At 33.5% G+C, this 21,732-nt stretch overlaps 1 protein-coding gene across 4 annotated transcripts in view; it reads left to right on the forward strand.

Annotated features, from left to right (window-relative positions):
• Positions 1-21,732, forward strand: part of LOC107933634 (serine/threonine-protein kinase ATM) — a 50,837-nt gene continuing 29,105 nt past the window's right edge. The window contains exons 1-32 of one of the 4 annotated variants that reach the window (XM_041076898.1): positions 1-218; positions 670-778; positions 888-1,031; positions 1,467-1,628; positions 1,749-1,944; positions 2,074-2,230; positions 2,306-2,445; positions 2,550-2,634; positions 2,891-2,994; positions 3,669-3,767; positions 4,486-4,542; positions 4,714-4,798; positions 6,309-6,383; positions 8,544-8,585; positions 8,723-8,793; positions 9,358-9,406; positions 9,781-9,852; positions 11,588-11,743; positions 11,843-11,932; positions 12,017-12,204; positions 13,793-14,405; positions 14,514-14,585; positions 14,755-14,916; positions 15,911-16,036; positions 16,568-16,695; positions 18,960-19,116; positions 19,258-19,304; positions 19,383-19,446; positions 19,680-19,754; positions 20,293-20,412; positions 20,680-20,865; positions 21,537-21,658. In XM_041076898.1, the coding sequence (XP_040932832.1) occupies positions 150-218; positions 670-778; positions 888-1,031; positions 1,467-1,628; positions 1,749-1,944; positions 2,074-2,230; positions 2,306-2,445; positions 2,550-2,634; positions 2,891-2,994; positions 3,669-3,767; positions 4,486-4,542; positions 4,714-4,798; positions 6,309-6,383; positions 8,544-8,585; positions 8,723-8,793; positions 9,358-9,406; positions 9,781-9,852; positions 11,588-11,743; positions 11,843-11,932; positions 12,017-12,204; positions 13,793-14,405; positions 14,514-14,585; positions 14,755-14,916; positions 15,911-16,036; positions 16,568-16,695; positions 18,960-19,116; positions 19,258-19,304; positions 19,383-19,446; positions 19,680-19,754; positions 20,293-20,412; positions 20,680-20,865; positions 21,537-21,658 (4,022 nt within the window). In that variant the 5' untranslated portion in view covers positions 1-149. Of the gene's footprint in view, positions 219-669; positions 779-887; positions 1,032-1,466; positions 1,629-1,735; positions 1,945-2,073; positions 2,231-2,305; positions 2,446-2,549; positions 2,635-2,890; positions 2,995-3,668; positions 3,768-4,485; positions 4,543-4,713; positions 4,799-6,308; positions 6,384-8,543; positions 8,586-8,722; positions 8,794-9,357; positions 9,407-9,780; positions 9,853-11,587; positions 11,744-11,842; positions 11,933-12,016; positions 12,205-13,792; positions 14,406-14,513; positions 14,586-14,754; positions 14,917-15,910; positions 16,037-16,567; positions 16,696-18,959; positions 19,117-19,257; positions 19,305-19,382; positions 19,447-19,679; positions 19,755-20,292; positions 20,413-20,679; positions 20,866-21,536; positions 21,659-21,732 lie in introns of those variants that run through there. The other 3 variants (XM_041076899.1, XM_041076900.1, XM_041076901.1) reach the window with 3 other exon arrangements.

The raw sequence follows: 21,732 nt of genomic DNA on the forward strand, positions 1-21,732 counted from the left end.
CTCTCATTGTCAAGAAAACCCTTGTTTCCCGGAAATACAAATAAAATAACACTTTTCAAGTCATTACTTTTCCAAAACGCTGCTCACTCCATCCATTTTCCTGTTCATGTATATACTGTTAGTTCTGAAGTCTCTTCCCAACGGCGGCCATGGTTACTTCCAGTGATGTTCAAGAGATCGTATCTAAGCTGTCCTCCGATAAAGCCAAAGCCCGCGAAGTAAAACTCTTTCACTCTCTACTTTCTTCTCCCGAATACAATCGGATTGGAATTCTGTTTCTATTTCATTTCCTTTCGGTTTTGGTGACCATTGAATGTACTGCTTATTTTCGAAGCTCCAATTTTCGTGCCTAAAAAATCAAAACAAAAGTAATGAAATTACTATTTAAGGTTTTCTTGGTTTAACGACTCAAAAATGACAATGGTATTACCTTCAGGATTTCTTTTTTTAATACTTTCTTACATATTACATGGAACTAAAAATGAATTTATATCTCACATTTTTTAAGAGATGATCAAAGAAATTCGGTCTCCTATTTTTATTTTGACACTGAAAAAGAATAGTAGAAACATTTGGATTTTTAAACAATGTGCTTATATTGTTGTTTATGTGTTTACTCGATAACTAACTGAAATTCTTTTCGTTTATTATTATTATTTTCATTTTCAGGACGGAATAAAGTTGTTGAGTATGTGGCTAGAGGGAGAAAGATCAATCGGATTTTGTAAAGTTATAGGACAGAATACTGCAAAACTTAAACCAAACGAGATTCCTCAGTGTAAGATCGATGTCTGTTTGTTTGCTTGTAACTTTGGCATGCATTCTTTAGGTGTTTTATTAAAACATCATCCTAATGGAATTGACATTGGTTATATTGTTATCTGCAGCGGAAACATGGCCATTTCTTATTAAGTTGCTTACGCAATGTGTATCATTGGAGATATCAACAAGCAAGCGGCGACCACCTAAGTTAATTTTTGCAAAAACTCTTCGAACTGCCATTCAACGTGCAGAAGATACTAAGTTTCCTGGTTAGTGACTGATTCGCTTGGTTCCTTATGATTTATATAAGATAAAAATATTTAGTTGCATCTTTGGGTTATCAATAGCTGGGTAGTCTTGGTTTCCTTTACCTTAACTGCAGGGTTGTGGTTTTCAGCCAGGTTAATAGACCCTAGGGGATTTCTTGGTGAGTAAAATCCTTCTTGTTAATGCCAGCCGATTAATACATGGCCATCTCAACTAAAAGTAGAAAATTGTCAAACTACCTTGCAAATAGCTAGTAGCCACTGAAAACGAAGTTCAAAAGTTAGTCCTAGGACTTCAGCTGTTAAAGCCCATGCTACTTCTTAATTTTGAAAGTCCACATTGGTAGACTAGCTAAAAGGTTTGTGCAGGTTCCCAGCAATTTGTGCTTTCACCTATGATCAAAGCTCATATTGATATATCATACATTTTTCTTTCAGGAAATGTGTATCCATTGTTGTCTGTGGTTAAAACACTTTTTAGTCACATACTGGATGTGATAAACAATGTTCCAAGCTTTCAATCAGAATATGGAATTATATTACGACATCTTTTGCTGGTCAAAGAGTATCGATTTCATATGAGGAAGAACATTTACTCTGGTGAGTTTAATACTGTTTATATTGCATTTGCAGGCACATATCTTTTCCTGTTTTTTTGCTGGCAATCCTTGTTTGGAACTGTTTAGTCTTCTTGATTTTATTTCAAGACTTTTTTGCCAGGTCTTATGGTTTTCTACTTGGAAAAGGTGGCAACAACATTGACAGAGAAAAATAACACCCAATATAGTCAGAAAGAGGAGATCTTTCGCAGCATCCTAGCCCTTCATTCTCTTCTAGAAAATCCTGCTGGAGATTTCCCAGATCACCTTAGGGAAGACATTGTGAAGGGGTTTGTTAAGATATTTTCTTATATAAGGTACACCATTGTTGGGACCTGCATCCTTTGATTTTTATTTTGCCTACTTCTGCTGCTTTTAATCATTCTCTGTAGTGGTTGCTGAAAGTGATCTAATAGTTTCTGCTTTCCCTTGCTGCACATGTTCAGGGATGAGGGAAAAGTTTCTCGCAAGCTAATTGAGTGTATTAATACATACTTGTTAAAGGATGGTCCAAATTTGAGTTGTCAGTCCTTAGAGATCCATAATGCAGTACAGCAATTTGTTTTTCGTTGTTGGCTGATGACACATGATAAGGGTCTTAAGGTTAACACTTATTCCAATTTTTAAATTAAACTTGAATTTATGGGTTATATCTTATGTATTTTTTTAATTCTATAGGATGCACTTGTTCTTTATGCAAGGTTACAACTAAATTTAGTTAGAGGTGTAACTGAGGGAAGTTTATTGGTTGAACAACTCTTGGATGTCATATCTAAAGAACTAGATCAAAGCAATTCTTCAATTCCTGGTACTTCATGGTGAGTGTTTCTAATTTTTATCCTATTCCTATTCTGCCCCACCTCCCCTTTTTTTTACCGCCTGTTGCTTCTTTTTTGATGGATTTTCATGCAAGAAACTTTAGGAGAGATGGAACCAAGGATGATATTGGAACCTTGAGTAGTTCTCAGCAACATTTGGTGGAACTTGCAGCACTTGTATTGTATCGGGTATTCTGTTCTCATGCCTAATATCTAATAGCTATTTTTTTTACTAGAACTGATGCTGTGCTACACTCTTAAAAGTATCTATGTTTTGATATAATAATTTCAATTTGCTGCATATCTTGTGTTGAATTGTGCATTTGATTTTTGAGTTTGGGTGGTGTTCATATAAATTTGACTAATTATTTGTTGAAATTGGCAGTTTTAGTGGTTGAATTCTTTAAAATTTAATGGCTTAGTCTTTCTTAATGTGATATGATAGGCATGTGCAACTACAAGCAGAGCAACATCAAATGAAAAATGTGTTAAAAGAGAGAGTACAGCTGCCCGTCTGAAGGAGGAGCTTGTAAAAGGAAAATGGTTATGGTATGTTTAACCAGGAAAAGAAGTACTTTTATACCACATATTGAGTGATTTACTATTTGATTACTCTTCCTTTGTTAAGTTCCATGTTATATCTCCAACGTATCACATGTTATCCCAGTGAAGCCTTTCTGAGCTTGTTTTATTCTATGCCATTTCTTTTTAGTAGGGAGGTAAATGAACTGAGCTTGAACGAACCTACCTTTGTTCATGTTCATTTGTTTATTTTTAGGCTTGTTTGTCTTTGGTTTGTGGTTGTTCATTTAAAATTTTGTTTGTTCATTTCATTTGTCTAAATTAAATGAACTTGTTCTTGAACATTAAATGACCACGTTCATGAATAATTAACAATTTTGTTTATGAACAATAAATAAACAAATTTAAACAAACAAAAAATAAGCATATTTCTTATTTTTAGATGTAAAAGAATCAAACATAAATGATAAATATATTATAAATAAATTAAACCCAAAACAATAATAATACTAGTTATATGTTTGTAAAATATGGTTACAATCATATCTAATTATCCTCGATATGGTCATGGTCAATATTTTTGCTAAATCTCTATGAATTGCTAGCTTATGCTTATCTTCTCAATGGTGCTGGAAGTTCCTCTTATTCTGTTTTCTATGTAACCATTTTTGTTAAGTTGAGCTGCATGGGTGTTACTGCAGGAATGTGACATTTTGTTATCTCATTCGTAATTACTACACTCGCATCAGTAAGGATCTTTTTATCTACTGGTTTGAAGGCATTTGTGCAAGCTTTGAAAGGTATAATCAGACATTTTTTTGTAAACCTTGTCTTAATTGTTTGGGTCTAGCTTTTTTGACGTCCCTTTCTTTTTGGGTGTGTATTGATACTTGAAAAAGTTGTGCCTTCATGTGGTTTCCTTATCATTGTTACTGATCCTTGAAAGTAGTCCGGAACATTGGGAAAATTTACTCGCATTATTGTCATAACATGTGCAATACAGGCATACAAGCACGATCAAGTTAATGCTTACATTTATGTATTCATGTGCATAGGGATGCATGCACTTGAAAATTTCTGAAACTTCTTTGCACAACATTATTATATTATTTATTGGACTTGCCTCACGTTATTTCATCATTATGCAAAACATTCCATGTTGTTGTGGAGGTTACACCCTATTTATTGGACTCAATCTTGAAGGTCCTAGGTTCATATTCTAAGATGGAGGGGGTGGAGTTTTTGGGTTGGGAGAGGCTACTACCTATTGTATATCTCAAAATTCTTATGTAAAAAAGAAAAAAAAAAAAACCCTTTCACATTGAGATACGCTACAGCCTTCCATGTTCAGGTGTATGCATGCCTATTTAGGAATTTTCTGGTTGATATTGATAGATTACTACAATCTTCAGGATATAATTTGCTGTTTTTTCTTGTATTCTCTTAATACTTGTGAAATATAACCTTGCCCTTATCATTATTAATTGTTTTTGTTGGACTAACATGTTTATGCTACAGAATCTTGAATGATGCAAATGTGGAGCATGCATATGATGGTTTACTATGGACTTTGCGGTACACCCTTTTGACTATAAAATTTGGAATTGTTGTTGGCTTTTTTTTTTATTGATTCTGTTTATTATTGTCTTCAAAATTGTCAGATTCAATGGTTGATTTATTAATGTCTCTTGGATTTAAGATTCAACTTTTCCTTTGAGCTTAAAATTGTTGTTACATGCATTAAAGGAGTCTGCAGGAACTCTCATTGATGGAGCTGCCTTCAAATGCTCAAGTGGAGATTTCATTGAGGTCATCTCTTATCTCAAAAGAGGTACATTTTTCTTAGTACTCTTTCTTTTGGGATAGTTTTCTGTAATTTGACATACGCATGTTTCGCTTATTGATGTATTAAAAAAACAGATACTCATAATTTTAGGTTGGCTTATATATTGGATTTTGGTGTCTACTCCTGGCACTATGGCTTGTTTGTGCTAATTGGTGTTACTGTTATCTCATATATTTCAAGTTCAAAATTAGATGTTTCGTTATATCTAAGTCCGGCATTTTAACCTTGCTAGTAGGCTTTGATTTTGGTTGGATGTTTAATGGTTGTTACCTCGTTTTTGTTTTCTTGGCCTTTAGTTGTTCCCCATTCATTGGAATTGCTTGTTCCTTAGTATTATGTCTAGGCGGGGAGTGGTAAGTTGTGTTGTTTCATGTTGTTTACAATTAGTGTTATGGTTTTAAATTCAGGTTAGATTTCATCTATTGTTAATCAGTATTAGGTTGGATACTTAATAGGTTGTAGGCATTGAATTGGGTTTTGCTGCCTCAAAGTAGCATGCATTTGGAGTTGTAGAGCTTAAGTAAGACTATCTTTTTGTGGCTGGTTATGTCTCAATTAGAATTTGTTTCTTGAATTTAAGATTTTTGAAAAGCTAAACTAGAGGAGTTTTCCCACAAATATGTGCTGTTTTCATCTGCCATGAGGTATATATATAATTTGAGTTTTTCATGCTGCAGTTTTCATAATAGTAGAGCTTGTCAAGATTAGCCTTAAATGGTTTATGCTAACATTGTCAATATTTAGAATTATCTAATGGAACCATTCCTATTTTTATAGTTTGAATGGCATTGTCTATAAAAGTAAGAAAATATCAAAATGATTGAAAAGAACATCACCAGAGAGATATAGCTGAATATTTTCTGACTTTGTATATGGGAACTACTATTGTACAATGCACATTAATTAATTAGTCCATATTATTGAAAAATTGCATTTACATTTGACTTATTCTTCTTCTTAATGCATTAATACTACGCTATGATCAAAGTACTAGGAGGGGCTTGATTCTAAATAATTGTAGGCATAATGGACATCCCATGTAGGCATAGTGGACGTTACATACAATATGGACTTTGTATAGTAGGTATAAGACACCTATCACAGGGGGAACTATGATGGGGTAGTGCTTGCTCTGATACCATGTGGAAGTAGCGATAGAAACAATGTTTTGTGTTTATTTGATGTAAGTGTACAAATAACCTGGAGAGGCTATTAGGTTTAGAACCTAAATTTAGAACCAATCCCTTAAGTATGGAGATTTCTATAAACCATTACAATAGGGAACAAAGAAAATCTGTCTTATCTAACTACACATACAGTGCACCAAATAAAGAAACAAATACTATTTAAAGAACCAAAATAACTGCAGCTGTAATAGATGGCTAGCATATGGCAGATCTTCAAGTAGTAGTTGACTGATTTCTTAATTATATCTTTGCTTTGGACGAGTTCTCTCTTTTAGCTGTTTTTACTTGGTATTTGACAAAAACTGCAGTTCGATTGTGGTTGGCAACTAATATGGAGCCATCTTATGCATGGATTACCAACATTTAGCAACGTAACTCCAGTGGTAAGTTCTCTTATGCCTTTCCCTCTTGTACTTATTTTGATAAGTAGTTTTAATCTTTTGTTCTCCTCAATATGCACTGAAATTTGTTTGGAAAAAGAGCTTTCCAATGCATTATGATTTCTTTTTGTTAGAGAAATTTAAGTTACCTGTGAGCCTGCTATAACATATTGATATCGAGGAATCTTTGTAACAGTTGAACTTGAAATCAAAATTTAAAGGCAAAACAATTGAAATTATCAAGTGATATGGTCATTCATTTCTATTTATTTAATTATCATATTTGGAGTTTTGTATGTATATTTATAATGATTGAGGTTAGAGCGGGAATTCTTATTTTGTAGCAGTATAAAATGTTCTAGAATTGATAGTCGCTAATTAGTGTTTATGCAGCTGGGAAATGGTTACTTCATTTTTATATTTTGGAGGCAAGTTTCTACAACCCAAGATGCTTACTTAGGTCTGGTCAACTCTTGAAATGATATGATCTAATCCTGAGATTAAGTTTCCTGCCTTGCTTAAGCTGCAAGTTATCTGTTCTGCAGTCCGTCTTGCTGTGTGGGTGCCTTTTAGGGATCTAAAAGTGGCTGTGATATGGGGAAATAGCCAGTATTTAAGGGTTTTGCTCCCATCTGCCACCATTAATCATCGTAACTGCTCTGTGAATGCAATGAACCTATCCAAAGAGAGAATCCCAATTTCTATAACAAATCACCAAATTTAAGCCTCAATAAATAAAATACAAAAAAAAAAAGAAAAAAAAGAGAATCAATTCAAGGTAAATGACAAGTATTGACTTAAAATATACCAATGTTCCCTTAAAATTTTCAAAATCTGATTCTAGGGCCCGGTGGAGAGAGATTTATGGCATTCATAGCCACCAGTCGGCAATCAGTTCCAATTGATGCCGGTTGAGGGTTAAGCTGAGGTTGAGCATGAGAAGGCTGGTTTGTTGGGTCAGGTGGCTGGTTTGTTATGTGAAGGTGAAAGAAAAATTAGAGGGATGCCTGGAGAGTTGGAACTTGAAACAGATAAGAAACGGGAGAAAGGGTGGGGGTGGTTTGAATGTTCTCTTTAATTATTTCAGTTCGGTTTTTATTTGCTTTTTTAAGATAAAAGGGTTGAGGGAAAGAATAAGTGAGCAAGCAGTGGTAGAGAATGCTTTGAAGATATAGAAGAAAATTTGAGAGGGAAAGGGGGATGATAAATAGTGTACTAATTCTTTGCATGTAAATTATCATCATAATAATTTTTTGCATGTATTATAATCCTTTTTTTGTGTCTTTGCTTATGATCAGATGGTTAATTGAATTTTATTGTAATTAACAATATTTCTTATCATAATAATTTCATAATATTTATAGTCTTAACCATTCATTGAATGTTTATAGGCAAATCTTATCATATTTAGCTATTGTTCTTTTAATAGAAAATAATGTGAATAATAATGCATGTAGCTAATTTTCTTTTAATAGAAATTAATATGAATAATGTGTACTTCATTATATAAACAAATAAATTAGAGTGTCATTTTTATTTCTACCAATTATCAGCTTTATGTTTTGAGAAACTCTCTTGTTTTTAAAAGCTTTTCTCTAGTCTTTATCTCTCTACCAGTGCGATCCTCCTTAGCTATAGGGTTGCTTTTTAGGCAGCTTGGCAAAGACTAAAAAATAACATAGGAATATCAAAATTATTAGATTTACTTGTATATGAAACTTCTCTAAAGTCCTAAATTTTACAATGTAATTATTGGCTATGTCATGTGTTCATAATATCATATGCTAAATAATCTTGGTTCAGTCAGCTTTACAAGTAGTTGGAGAACTTGCTTTGTGCTAAATAGATATTTTATTGGGGGTTTTCACTAAGTTTTGGTCTTGTTTGGTTTCCTAGGAGATTTGAACTAGAATTATGTTGAATTTTTATATGTCATGTCGAATGCCTTTTTAGATAAAAAGGCCATCAAATCCGTCTCGTCCTTTAATTTCAAAATTAAATTATATGCTTGAAGGAAGAGATTTGTGTCTAGGAATACTTTTTATTTTTAAAAATTCTTGAAGGATTATGTCCCAAAAAACAGTTGCTAGCTTTTGAAACCATGTTTTGTGATTTACTTGCTGTTTAAGCTTTGCTTGGATATTAACTTGTATATTCATGCAGGTGGATGCTGCACTGGCGCTCCTTGGGAGCATTATTTCAAATGTGAGTGCTTTCTACATACCAGTGGCCTATTAGTTAGTAAGAGGGTGCTGTATTTTATTTAATTAAAACTCCTAAATTGATCTGGTATTCTCTCATTTAAATGTTTTTATTTGGTTTGCTCGTGATTTTGTCGTTAGGATTTGTCAAACACATGTGTTGTGCCTCATGACGCATGGGATCTTCGATTATTTAAAGGAATGCCTTCCCTGTAAGCTCTCTTTGCTTTTGACCTGACGAAAATATTTGTCATTAGGAGTCTTTAATGAAAAGGCAAATAAGTTCTTGCTCAACGGTTCTAAAAAGGTTTATTTAGGCAATTTTCTTTGTGAAATTCTTCATAACATATGGTATTATTTAAAGAAGGTATACTGATGGGTACAAGTTAAGAAAATTTTGAATGGAGGGAACTAAATATTGAATTTCAACTGAAAAAAGTTGGATATAGTTAAGATGTATGCTTATTTGTCTATATTTAGTTTCATTAGCTGTTTCTACTGCATCTGGCTGTATACAACGCATGAATGGATATAAAGTCATCATTTGTCAATTAAAACGTCAAGTAAAATAGAATATGGCTACTAAATGTGAGTCTTTATGTGCAAGCCAGAAAGCTGAACTGCTGAATTGCTGATTAATGGACTGATTAAAAACCCCAGTTGATACTTGAAAATCTTGTCCTTGCTTTCTCCACTTCTCTTTTTGATGGAACCTCATTTCAAGTCTACTTTATGTTATTCTTTTATCTAATTGTCTGGCATTGATGTCTTTCCAGGTGTACTCTGTACTTCATTGCCTGTTATTTTTCTCGGAAGGGATCTCAGGCAAGTGGCTCTAACTGGTTCCTTTTGGATTTTGAATTGTTACCTCACAATTGCTTTCACTGTCTCTATGCGCTGCTTGGGATATTTGTGTGTTATTTTTCATGTATCTTGTGTATATTTTTTGATACAATGTACCTGCTAGTTGGTTTTCGCTCCAATAGCATGCATTAGAGTTTCTTAAAATTTTAGATATAATAATTTATCTCCATAGCTCTCTTTTGAAAAGAAACAAGCAATAGAAGAATTTTGGAAATATCTTGTTAATTTGGTTGAATAAACTAGAACTGATCACCTTTTTATTTTAAATTCAAGCTGGTATGTCAGTTTTGTGTGTGCATGATATGAATGGGGAGTGAGCCATCTGATTTTTGCAGGGTGACCTGAGGGACATTTTACATCTACGGAAGTATCTTCTAAGAGCAACTTTGGGCTCTCTTAGCTGGAATGTATGTTTCTCTTGATTCCTATACCACTTCTGTCCTTTATTTGCATGATTTTTATTTTAGTTATTCCCCTTAGAGTTAGCATAGAAGGTAGAACTTTCAGACTACTGTTATTGTTTGTTTCTTATTTACTCCATGCTTGGTTTGGAGGAATGGCTATTTCATTACTTATTCTGTGATGAACAGTTATGTAAAAGTTTGGTTGAAAGGAATAGAGATTCTGAGATCTCCCATATGAATGACTGTTTTGGGTGACAAGGAATAAGTCTCCTTTAGGACAATTTTACCTTCACATATTTTATGTATTCCCAATTATATCATATTTTCTTATCCTATTATTATTTTTCTTTGTTTATCTTTCTACTGTTCTTTGTCTAGATTTTTCTTCATTTCTCAAGCATTTGATCCGTGTTCTGCTATAAGTTGATTCAAATATTGAACCATGACAGATGCAATGAATTTTTTTTTAAGCTTTTAAGCATTAATACAAGCAGAAAAGAAGAAAGAAACCGAGAAATATCAATCTCAACTTGTGGTAAAAAACCCTCACAAATTAGTTTAAAAATATGCTATTCTGCTGAATATAGAATCTGTAAAATATAATTTACATAAATTTACAATGTTTTGTTAAAAATTGTATAATGATTTTAATTTTTATTAGTAAAATGTTATTATTAAATTGAAGGGTAGAACAATTCTTTTATGTCTATTCCTTGTTTATTAACATCTTAACCAATCAAACATCTTAACAATATTCTTCCTGTATTCCATTCAATGATATGTAACATCTATTCCCTTTCTGCTATATTTTCATCGAATGACTACTCCATTCTCACTCTAATCCATTTAGTGAACCAAATGTAACATTTCTGTTTTAGGTCAAGATTAGAGTTGGAAACATTTCTTTTTCGAGAGAAGGAGCTATCTTTCCTTTTTGGCTGTTGGCAATCAATCAAGATTAATTATTATTTAATGTGGTGGCGGTGATTTCTAGATTTGTTGTCGAGTCTCTTCTCTGAGAATCTTCATTTTTAGGAGTTAGGAGAAATACCATTCTATTATCTGAAGTTGCTCTAAAGTTAAATTTCTTGATCTGTGTGGCTGAGCCATCTTTTAAGCATATTGCTACTTGGAAGTGGAAGCACTAATACCTTGGTCATTTTCCATTACTGCTTGCGACTTTCTTTGGTTTATTAGGTGAGTGATTTTTGTTTTGTTTCACCCTCCTGAAGCTAGTTTTCAGTAGACATAATAGCCTGGATGTTTTGGGGAATTCCCATAGGCCTTTTTTTCTTGAAATGTATTTATTGCTGCAGGCCATTTTTTCCTACTTCCATTAGATCCTTTTTAGGGTTATGCAAATTGTCTATCTTTAGAGTTCTATTACAAGTTGGTTTTTGAATGGTGCTCAAGTTTTATGCACTCTAGTCTTTTTTGGGGTTATGCAATGTTCCATTAAGAGTTCAACTACAAGTTGGTTCTCTGTAGTTTGAACCGCAATTTAGTTCGGTGCAATCTATTTTTCAAGTCTGTCCTTGCTAGAAATTTTGAACTGAGAAGTTTATTTTACGAGGAACTTTTTGGTGGTTGTGTGTATATATATATGGCTTGTTACAACGAATATATAATCAGATTTATATTCTTATTTGTGGTTAGTTTGTCACCTTATAAGCTATTCATTTGCAGCAGTATAAACTGTTATTTTAACCTTAAATTTTTCTTTATTTATGGAATGCAGGAACCTTCCTTACTAAATGAGCGCTTGGTATTATTGTTACCAGCAGCAGTTTATGCTCTTTGTGCTGGGTGTGAACCTTTTACCCAGTGTTACAAAGAAATTCACCTGTTACAGTCTTTTGTGGATGTTATTGAGGTTGCAGATGATTGGATCAAGGTATGTTATGATGTTGACATTCCTTGTTGTGACTTGATTTATGAATCTTATACTATATGTTGTTTTTTCTGATAAATCTTATTTGGATCATGTATATAGGCTGACGAATATGATCACGAAAAGCAGCTTGAAAATTTTGAATGCTCTATTGAAGTTCTTGCAAATATTGATTTGGATTCAATTATTCAGGTTATGGGCTGTTATTTTCAAAAGCATTCTTCTTATTCAGGTTTATATGATTTATTGGTTTTGTTAATTTTGATAAAATTTCAGGTTTCCTCATTTCATTTTCATCAAAGTTTACGTCTTCCTCGACAATTCAGAGAGTCGCTTATGCAAGAAATGGAGTCCTGTATTTTGGGACTTTTAGCAGATCTCAAGTTTGAAAAGAAGCCTTTGTCTGATATCTTCTTCATATGTGCTCTACTATGCAATTTCATTTATGGATTATATTTTTCGAGGTTTGTATTATTTTCTCAAGACTTGTCTTTATCAGATTTGCTTTCCTTCTTTTTTATTTGTTCACAATGCATCCATGATGTTGGAGTAACTTATTATTGCATGTTGTGTTGCAGAAAGTAAAACCTATTCTTGGTCTTTCTCTAGTATCATAAGCCTTTAGGTTAAGTGGTTGCTTTGTATAATATCAAAGGGCCTTCAACCTAGCAGCACGTTTGACTCATGCATGCTTTTATATTTTAATTAATAATCAAATTTCAGCACAACATATATTGTGGACTGTGCTATTTCAAAACAATGTTTGATTACAATGTTAGTGGTGGACTGTCCTAAGTCCATGGTAGCCTGACAAGATTGCAGGGGGACTTATTAATACTTTCTCATGGAAAAAATAAGCAGTTTCAGTGAATCTTAATTGATGCAATGCTAGTTCAGGCAATTAAAATTATTTTGTAGGCGGGACACAATTAAAACTCTGGAAGGTAGTTTGGTAATTTAGTTTAGTGTTTCTAGGAGTTTCTAAGAATATCATGTAGTATATAATTTCTTATTAGGAGTCTAAGTACTTGTAAGTCAAGGAATTTTTCAAGAGCTTCTCTTAGTTTCAATCTCTTGTTTTTGTTCAGTTGGCCTCTGGTTAATCAAATTAGAAGTTATTTGTTTCCTTGAGGGCATGGTTGCCTTCTCGGTTATAACTCATCCATTTTTTTTTATTTTTTTATTTTTTTATTTCTCTAATTGTTCTCATTCTTCTTTATCTTTGATCTCTATGGTCTCACTACTATTTCATGCTTCGAATTAAGCCGTTCTTAAATCTTAGATTCTTGAATGCATTCCTTAAAGTTCTAGAACATTGTCCTACATAGTGCCAAAAACTTGAGTCTACTGCCTATGACTAAAAATGTCATCTAATCTTCCGGCAACTAGTGTCCAGTTTCACCAAATGAGAAGGCCTCAAATTATTGGAACTTTCGTACATATGAGGCCCAGAAGTTGTTGAACTTTGACCTTTGATCCCTATAAATAGAAATCTTGATATATGAACAAGTAAGCAATTTCCCACTTTGTTGCAGTTTGGCAAAATCTTAATTTTTACTTGGGGCGAATTTTTGTGAAACTTGTGTTTTCTCCAGCGAACATTTTAGTTTGACCTTTTATACCGTGGAGACAACCAATTTATTTTTAATTTTTCTTCTATTGAGATGGTTGATGTGAGTTAATACTTTGATGCTAACCACTCCTATCTGTAGGTTATTCTGGCGACTGAATAATTTTGTCAATTTCCCTGATTCTGTTCCTTTAAATTTTTCTTTGTTCTCTTTCTATGTTTTCTCCATGGAAGGTGCCCTGCTGTTTGCGGTTTCACTCTATTAGAGTGTAGATTTTATGGTTGCAGACATGTTTATGTCTGTAAAACGAAAACAACTTTTAAATAGAATTTGACTAGACTGATTATGGCGAGTTTGGCTGTGGCATTTCTTCACAAGTTCATGCCTTTTTTTTATTTTTTATTTGCAGTTCAGTGGTCTAAACAAATGTTTTTGTTAACGGATTGTTTATTCATTAAGTTACATGGATTGTTTATACCAGGAATAGAGAAGAAGTTTCATCATTTCTCTCAAAATTGGGCCAGTTTTTGTTAGAATTGCTGAACTATGCTGTTAATGTAATTCAAGAAAACAAAAATGACTCCAGATCTCTCGGATTTTTGGGCTTTACTTCCAGCTTTAACCAAAAAAGCGCTATTGTTGTTTCATTTAAAACCTTTGTTCTTGGTCCCCTTTTCACCCAAAGGAGAGATGGCGATGCCCTGGATGTTGTACTTTATGATGCTGTAAAGCAATCCCTGCAGAAGCTTCTGAAGGCTTTTACTGAACTGTATGATGAATATACTGAAAGTATAACCAACCTTAGGTCTGAGTTATTGGCATCAGATTCTTCTGGATCTGATTCTTCTATACGGATTTCTAACCATGCGGATAGCAATAAGAGTAGGATCATGGACATGGAGTTGGATGTAGATGAGGATGGCAAAGATATGACTATTCAGACATCTAGTGGGAAAACTCCGTCTGGTGGATCTTTCTCTGCAGTGAAGTGGAAGTTGGGTATGGTATCGCTAATCTCAAGTTTTTTCTTGGTTCTGCACGATAAGACTTGGGATGTCCTATCGAACCTCCTGGGAAAAGAACTTGACTTTAAGGTATGAATGTAATAGTATTATGCTTTATATGTTTCCTGCTGCGTTATCTGCATTTAACTGCTTTTATCCCCCACTTTTTTTTATAATTACAGTTTTCAATGAATTCAGGTGTATGAGGTTATTTTGTGCAATCTTTGTCGGCGCCTTCCCTCATTATATTCTTCAAAGCTGACAGATCTGGTATGAAAAATGTCTTGCCGATGATTATGTCGAATTAATAAGGATTTTCTGTAGAAGTATTTGTAATAGAAACCATAGCAGCCTGTTTAATGCTCATGCCATTTTAGTAGGGTTTGTTTCTTTTTCAACTTTTCCACTGTTCTGTCTAACATTTTTTTTCTTACTTTAGGTCAATTTAATAGATAACAGGATCAGAGTGCAAGTTAGTCAGAAGCTTGATTGTTTTAACATTCTAGCTGCTATTGGTTGTTTGCTTGATACCCTTCTTTCTTTGGACGTTGAAAAGGATAAACATGGTGTCGTAGCTTTGGAAGAAAGAGAAGCTAAACAGGTACTTTATAATGTTATTTTGCCTTTCTTGTTTATTCTTTGTTATTGGTTTTATATGCTTGATTTGAAAAGAAAGATGATTGTTTATCTTTGTAAGAGATTGGGTTTTCAGGTGAATTTCTAGTTTTTCCTCTAGATATAATACATCCACAATTTGAATACTGCAGCCTGTGTGAATTTGGGTCAAATTTGCCACAGTTTTCTTCATTGGTTAATGAATATTGAGTTTTAGATATCTTAAGCTGGTTTTAAACCAAACTGATCTTGGACTATGGCAACCTAAAATCAAGATCGAGCTGGACTTGAATTTGATTTCTATTTGCTAACAAATCAGTAAATGTAAAAGCCAATCCAAATTAATTTGAAAAGATTATAAATTGAAACCTTAACAACCTGGAGCAAACTGGAAGTGAAAACCTGAAATGATCCAATCTGCCGTGCTGCACATATTGCCGCATCTATTGTGGTAAGCCTAGCAATAGCTGTCATTTGATGCATTAAGAGAGTGGTTGGTTTCTGCTGAAAGAAAAATAGTATTATAGATGGCTAGAAGCCTTAAAAGGTGAAATTTTATAGAATTTTAAACTTTTTCTCACCATCAGTTGCTTAAAACGGGAATCATCATTTTATGGATTTTAGGGGTGACGTGGGGAGTTTTCAGTTAAGAAGAATAAAATTAAGTTTAGATCAGGTGATATGAAAACTTGTAAGTTCTCAGGTTGGGTGAAAATTTGTTTTGGAAAGGTATTGAATTTTGATTTCAACCTGCTTTCTTCACCTTTTCTAGTGTCATAACCGCTGATTATAGCAATGTGCTCTCTTCAAGTGGCATGCTGCTTTGACACAGTTTCCAACTTCCTATCTGAAATTTTTTATTCAAAGATTGGACCTCTTTGTTGCAAAACATAATATATTCTTATGCTATGATGATGACGAGATTGACCTGGAGATTTGTTCCCAACCATTGTGTTTTGGCTTGATATTTTTTATTGCAGTCCTTGGTGTATCTTGGGGAGCTGGTTGGCAAAGTTGCAGAATTTGATCTTCTTAACTGGTTTGGTCGTGTTAAGCTAATTGACTGCATATGCAATTTTGTTTTACTCAGTCCTGAGGTTGGCCAGGTGATTATTTTTGATCCTTCCCCCCTATAGTGCCTCTCATGTTTCTCTTTTCAGATTGGACAGAGAAGTTCATGCACCGACTAAAATAATATATTAGGCGTAGATTTAAAAAAAAATAGTGCTGATATGATTTTGTATACTTATATGATGTGGAAAATCTAAGAACTTGTAGGTCATTAGCACTGTGAAGGCACCTCTTCTAGATGAGAAACGTTTTGAATCACTTTAATTAGGCATTCAGGAGGCTATTTTATTTAAAAGGAAATCGCATTTAGTAATTTAAAGTCAAGACATATAAACATGCCTCTAAAGTATTCTACTTCCTGGACACATGTAATTTTAGGAGTAGTTTCAATTCGTTTTTCAGTTTTTTGTAGTTCTAGTTTTCATCACTGTCTCTTGGTTTTAGGACATCACGAATATTTTGTCCTTTTCGAAAATTATTTAAATAGAACGAACTGATTCAGTTCCTTGTTCTTTCTCCACATGCCACTATATGGGGCATTTTTTCTGATCTGTAACCATCTTCAGACAATGATTGAAAAGCTGCTTTCCATGCTCCATGATCCTGATTATCGAGTTAGGTTCATTCTAAGTAGGCGCATTGGTGTTCTATTCCAGACCTGGGATGGCCATGGAGAGCTCTTTCGTGATATTTGGTGAGTTTCTTGATGTGTTTTCAATTTTATGAAAGGCTCAGCTAAGCAGAAGGTTTTTTGATTTTGTGCGTTGGAATATGTCATAATACAGTGGTTAGTTCTTGTTAATTGTTAAGACGGACATCCATCCTAAAATGAATTGGCAATAGGTGGAGAGGCCATTGTTGTGTTTATCAGCCTAAGATACTGCAATTTGATACATGTGGGATTTCTTTTTATGACCAATTCATTACTCCCCCTCATGTATGAGGACAATGGACCTATCACTTGACATGAACTTCACATGTAGTCATACTGGATCTATCTGTGACATGAATTTTTGCATTGTAGGCTTAATAGGTCTTTCACCAGGGTACTAATGAATGGGGATAGGTACCCCCAATTGTAGGCATCCACCCTAAAACTGATTAGCATTTGTTTGAGAGGCCCTTTTTATATTTATGTGGCAAAGATACCCCTAATTTATCATCTGTTTTTTCTTTTGGTTTTTTTCACCATTTAAGAGTTCTTATGTTTCAACTTTTTTCTGATGCATATGCCTATTATTTTGTGTATACAAATATTTGTTGTTTTGCTTTTAGTAGAACAGTATTGGTTTTAATGCTGGTGAAGTTCTATTGTTGCAGCTGTTGACATTGCTATCTTCATCTCTAAATTTTTGTGTTTAAGCACCGTAATGATATGATAGACATCATCGTCTTTATATGTCGTCTTTGTTTTTGATGTGTAAATTTTCTCAGTGACTTTCCTTTTCTTTTCTCCTTTATGGACAGATGTATGCTATCCATGTTTAATTTTAAGATGGGCATCCAACCTAAATCCAAATAGCAATAGGAAGGGAGGCCATGTGCCTCAGATACCCAGAATTTAATAGATGTCTTTTTTTTTATCACTTCAATATTTCTTATGTTTCAACTTTGTTCTAATGCACTTTTCAATCATTTTGCCTTCTATTTATTTTATTTTGAGTCTACCAATATTAAGGCTATTTTTGGTTTGAAATTTTATTTTTGCAAACTGCTTTTGTTTTATACTGTTTTTTTCCTGGAAAATGTGTTTGGTGAATGAACAATAAAAGATGCTTTTTTTTGTAAAATGCAAAATGTTGAAAATATCCAATAAATTTATCCCTTTATATATATCCGAAGTTCACAGGGGGATTTGAATTATTGGGAAATGGAGTCTCTGACTTTATTCTTTAATGTGCTTTTCACTAAGAAGTCCTGATGTTGGTGATAGTGATTTGGGTGTTTTCAAATAGTTAACAGTTTCAGGTTATTTGTTTAGGCTTTAATTTTGGCTGGCAGGTACTTTCTCATGGAAGAACCTTTGATGTTTACGGCACATTCTAAACAATGTTTTAGCTTTGGGAAATTGTACTTTAATAGCACCTTTTTATGCAAAAGTAAAGTCATATCATACTATGTGCATGAGAAATGACAATGGGCCAGCTGTGGTAGGTTCTTTAGCTAGGAAGATATCTCTAGTTTTCATTTTGTTAAACAGTCAACTTGTTTTGTCTCTTGATGATTTAGTCATGTAGGAGCTGTTGATCCATGATTGGAGTTTTTACCCACTCCTGGATTTGTAGTATCTGAAAATCTGCTCCACCTTTCCTAACTTGTCTTTCTGAGAAATATATTCACTCAATGAATTGGAAGTCATCACATAATAAGTGTCTGTAGTCAACTGTTGCATGTAATGTGAAAATATATTCATAAATAGCACCTTCAAAAGTGCCCTAAGAGCACTTGTTGGCGAAATTCATTTTCTTTATAGCTTTCTTATCTTGTGTAGTCTTGTATGCTAGATTTTTTTTGCCCAAAACAAGTTTCAGTTGAAATTCTAATTTGAAGATGGGTGTTGTTTTGGATGGAAAAAGGTTTGATAAAGTTTCACGCTGACTAGACGTGTTCTCTGGAATCTACTAATAAAGGGATGCTGTTGAAAAATGTCTTTCTAAGCATCTTTCTTCCACTCTGAACATTAGAATTACTGTCAAAAGAGTAAAAATTCATGTACATTATATAAAAGGTTACGCACTTTCATGTTCTATCTTATATTGATATCTCTTAAGGAATTAGTGTGAAGGGTATATTAGTATCAGTATACTTAATAGTGTTAATTAAGACTTACTATAATATATTGGTTCTCTAGTTCTCTTCAATCTATTTTTTCCCTTTCCATTAATATTTTTAGAGTGGTCCTTAATCATAAAAAAAGTAACACATTGAATTGTAACACTTTCTTGGTTGTTTTTGCAGTTCTAACTTTGGCATCGAGTTGATCTTTTACTCCAAAGAAAAACTTGTTACAGCTCGGGAAGTTCTTGCTGCTGGTCCACAGCCTCGTCAAAAAGTTGAAACTGTCATTGTTACCCTAATGCAGCTTGCTTTGCATAGTGAGAACATCGAATTAGAGGTTGGATGTGATTTTGTTTGTTACTGTAGCACCTGCCCTTCTTGAACGCCCTTCTTGAACCTTTTTTTTTATTTTTTATGATTGAATGGGTTAATTGTGCAATTTAGAAGGGCTTAATGGTTGTATTCATTTAACGTGCAGGCTGTTTTCATGATGTGTGCAGTTTCTTCCATTGATCCTTGTCAGAGGTACAATATTCTACCTTTTTCTTTGTGATTTTTACCAACACGGGTTTGTTCCTTTGAGTGGTAATCTTTTTGCTTCAGGGAATTAGTAAATGCAGCACTTGATAATTTGGCAAGAAAGCTAAACTATATGTCAAGAATGAAGGTGAGCAGGTTTTCTTCATTTTTAATTCATTATGATATTTGTCATGGAACAGCGATCGCTGTGATTTATATTTCTTGAGGTTTTACCCTGTCAAAATGCCTCTTTATGAACTCCCTTTCAAAGCATTCAATGGAAGGATTGATTCTGGAATTTGTTTGCTGGAAGTTTTTGATTTTCCGAACTATCTGGACCTTCATTTTGCTTTAACTTTGCAGAACGTTTTTCCTTTGCAGTACTTGGAAGAACTTATTGGATCCATTTTATTTTGTTGGGTTGCTTGTGGTGTCAGCATAGCTGCTCTTGTTGAGGTAACTTACCTGTTAGCTTCTTATTGGATTCTGTTTTGTTTGAAAAACACAATAACTGGCGTCTGTTGTAGTCAATCAAGTATCTTTTTGAACAACTCCTATGTTGTGTTGGTTTGTTGTTTTGGCAGCAGTTGTGCTTTTTGATACAGTTAATCTCAAAATTCTTTAAAATATTCTAAGGTAGCAGTTTTTATGTGCTTTTTAAAGGTTGCTAAATGTTATTGAGTCTTTTCATTCTCGTCTGGCTGTTGATGCTAATAAATGATAGAAGTCACTGAATGAGTTGAAGTGTCATCTGTTCTGATTAACTCATCTAGTTGGATGACTAAATCAAATACATTGATTATGTGTTGTAAACTTGGGTAATATTTTGTTATTAGGGTTGTTTTGTTTGCTTTCAATTATTAAATGTGGAAAGCATGTTTTGGATCCCTATTTATTTATGTTCCTTATTTTTTTTATGTACGATGTTGCTTTTCCATTTCTTTTTCCTTATGGAATTAAACATTCTCTGACCATTGGCGGTTATTGTTTGCAGATACGACAACTTTTTGTATTAGATGCTGAACCTAGTTATTTCTTGCAATATTGTTTCCATTGGCTTCTTCCAGCTTTATTTATTCACGAGGACAACTCTAACCTGAACTGGGTTTCTAAGGTAGGACAAATTCCTTGTCCTATCACCTTTCTGGTTTGAATAAATAAAGACATTTTAAGGTTTATGGTTACATCTAGGTAAAAGATCTTTAGAGAAATGTCACTAATTAATGTTGTCTTCTCTTTTGCAAGAAATTAAGGTTTATAGGTGGTTTTGGTCAATCTGATAAATGTTTTGTTTTAGACGTACTAGTCTCTTAACGATATCTATTCCCTTTTCTACTTGCATACTATATTTTGTTTGACTGACATGATTAGTTGATTTCAGATTGCTGGCCAACCTTTGACTGTTATGGTTAAGGATCATTTCGTGCCAATTTTTTCAGTTTGTATGACACTGCATTGCAGTAAGAGCTCTGGTTTTGAGAAGGGAGCAATGGTGCTTCAGAACTCTATTTTACATTTTGCTGAGATCTCTGAGAGTGAAAGAGATGAACTCATAAAGAAAAATATGGTATGTTCCCTGTAAGTTTGATACATCCAGCGGTTCATGATAACAAAATTAGGTGGAAAACCTTTTTAAGTTGGTTTTGGCATGACAACCCCGCTGAGCAGGATCACTTACAGGAAGATTTTTCTGATAATATGCATGACTCACTTTGTTACTGTAATATGCATTCATTAGTAACAGTTTCTCAAGATTTTTCTGATAATTCCTGATGATTCATTGTACAGGCTGACTATAGCAAAAATTAAGTGTCCAATCTAGAACCAATTGATATGATGTGGAGGCAGACAACTTGAATATATGGCTGCACTAAATTGAAATCTTATTTGATATTGGATAACACCATTTAATTCTCATCAGTATATATAGGTCTGATAGTGATAACTAAAAACCCAAACGAATTACGATGTAGACAGTGAATACAGAATAAACAATAATTAATATTCAAAAAACATTTTTAAATGAGAGTAGTTTTAGTTACATTTATGTAGACAGTATTTTCTCGGAGTGTAGCACCTTTAATTATGCATTCAAAGCATTTTAGTCCTGCGTCATTTATGAATCCTCATTTATTGCAAAATCATTTTATATTTCGGGACTTAGCTTTTATAATCATGTATGATCAGGACCACATCAACTTTAACGTTTGACTTTTCCTCTTTTTTGTGCATTTGTAGGTGTCTATTGTCAGCCATATTCTTTCTCTTGCATCTTGTGCATCAGATCCAATTATTCCTTTTTTCTCCAGGGATACTATTGCCCGTGCAATACAAACAGTTGTTGATGGATTTTTGGAAATGTATGTTACATTTAGTTTTTATTTATTTATTTATTATTCATTTTGTTAGCTTTTCTTTGTGTATTTATTCATTT

Source organism: Gossypium hirsutum, chromosome A09, assembly GCF_007990345.1.
Source record: "Gossypium hirsutum isolate 1008001.06 chromosome A09, Gossypium_hirsutum_v2.1, whole genome shotgun sequence".
In the NCBI taxonomy this organism is placed as follows: Eukaryota; Viridiplantae; Streptophyta; class Magnoliopsida; order Malvales; family Malvaceae; genus Gossypium; species Gossypium hirsutum.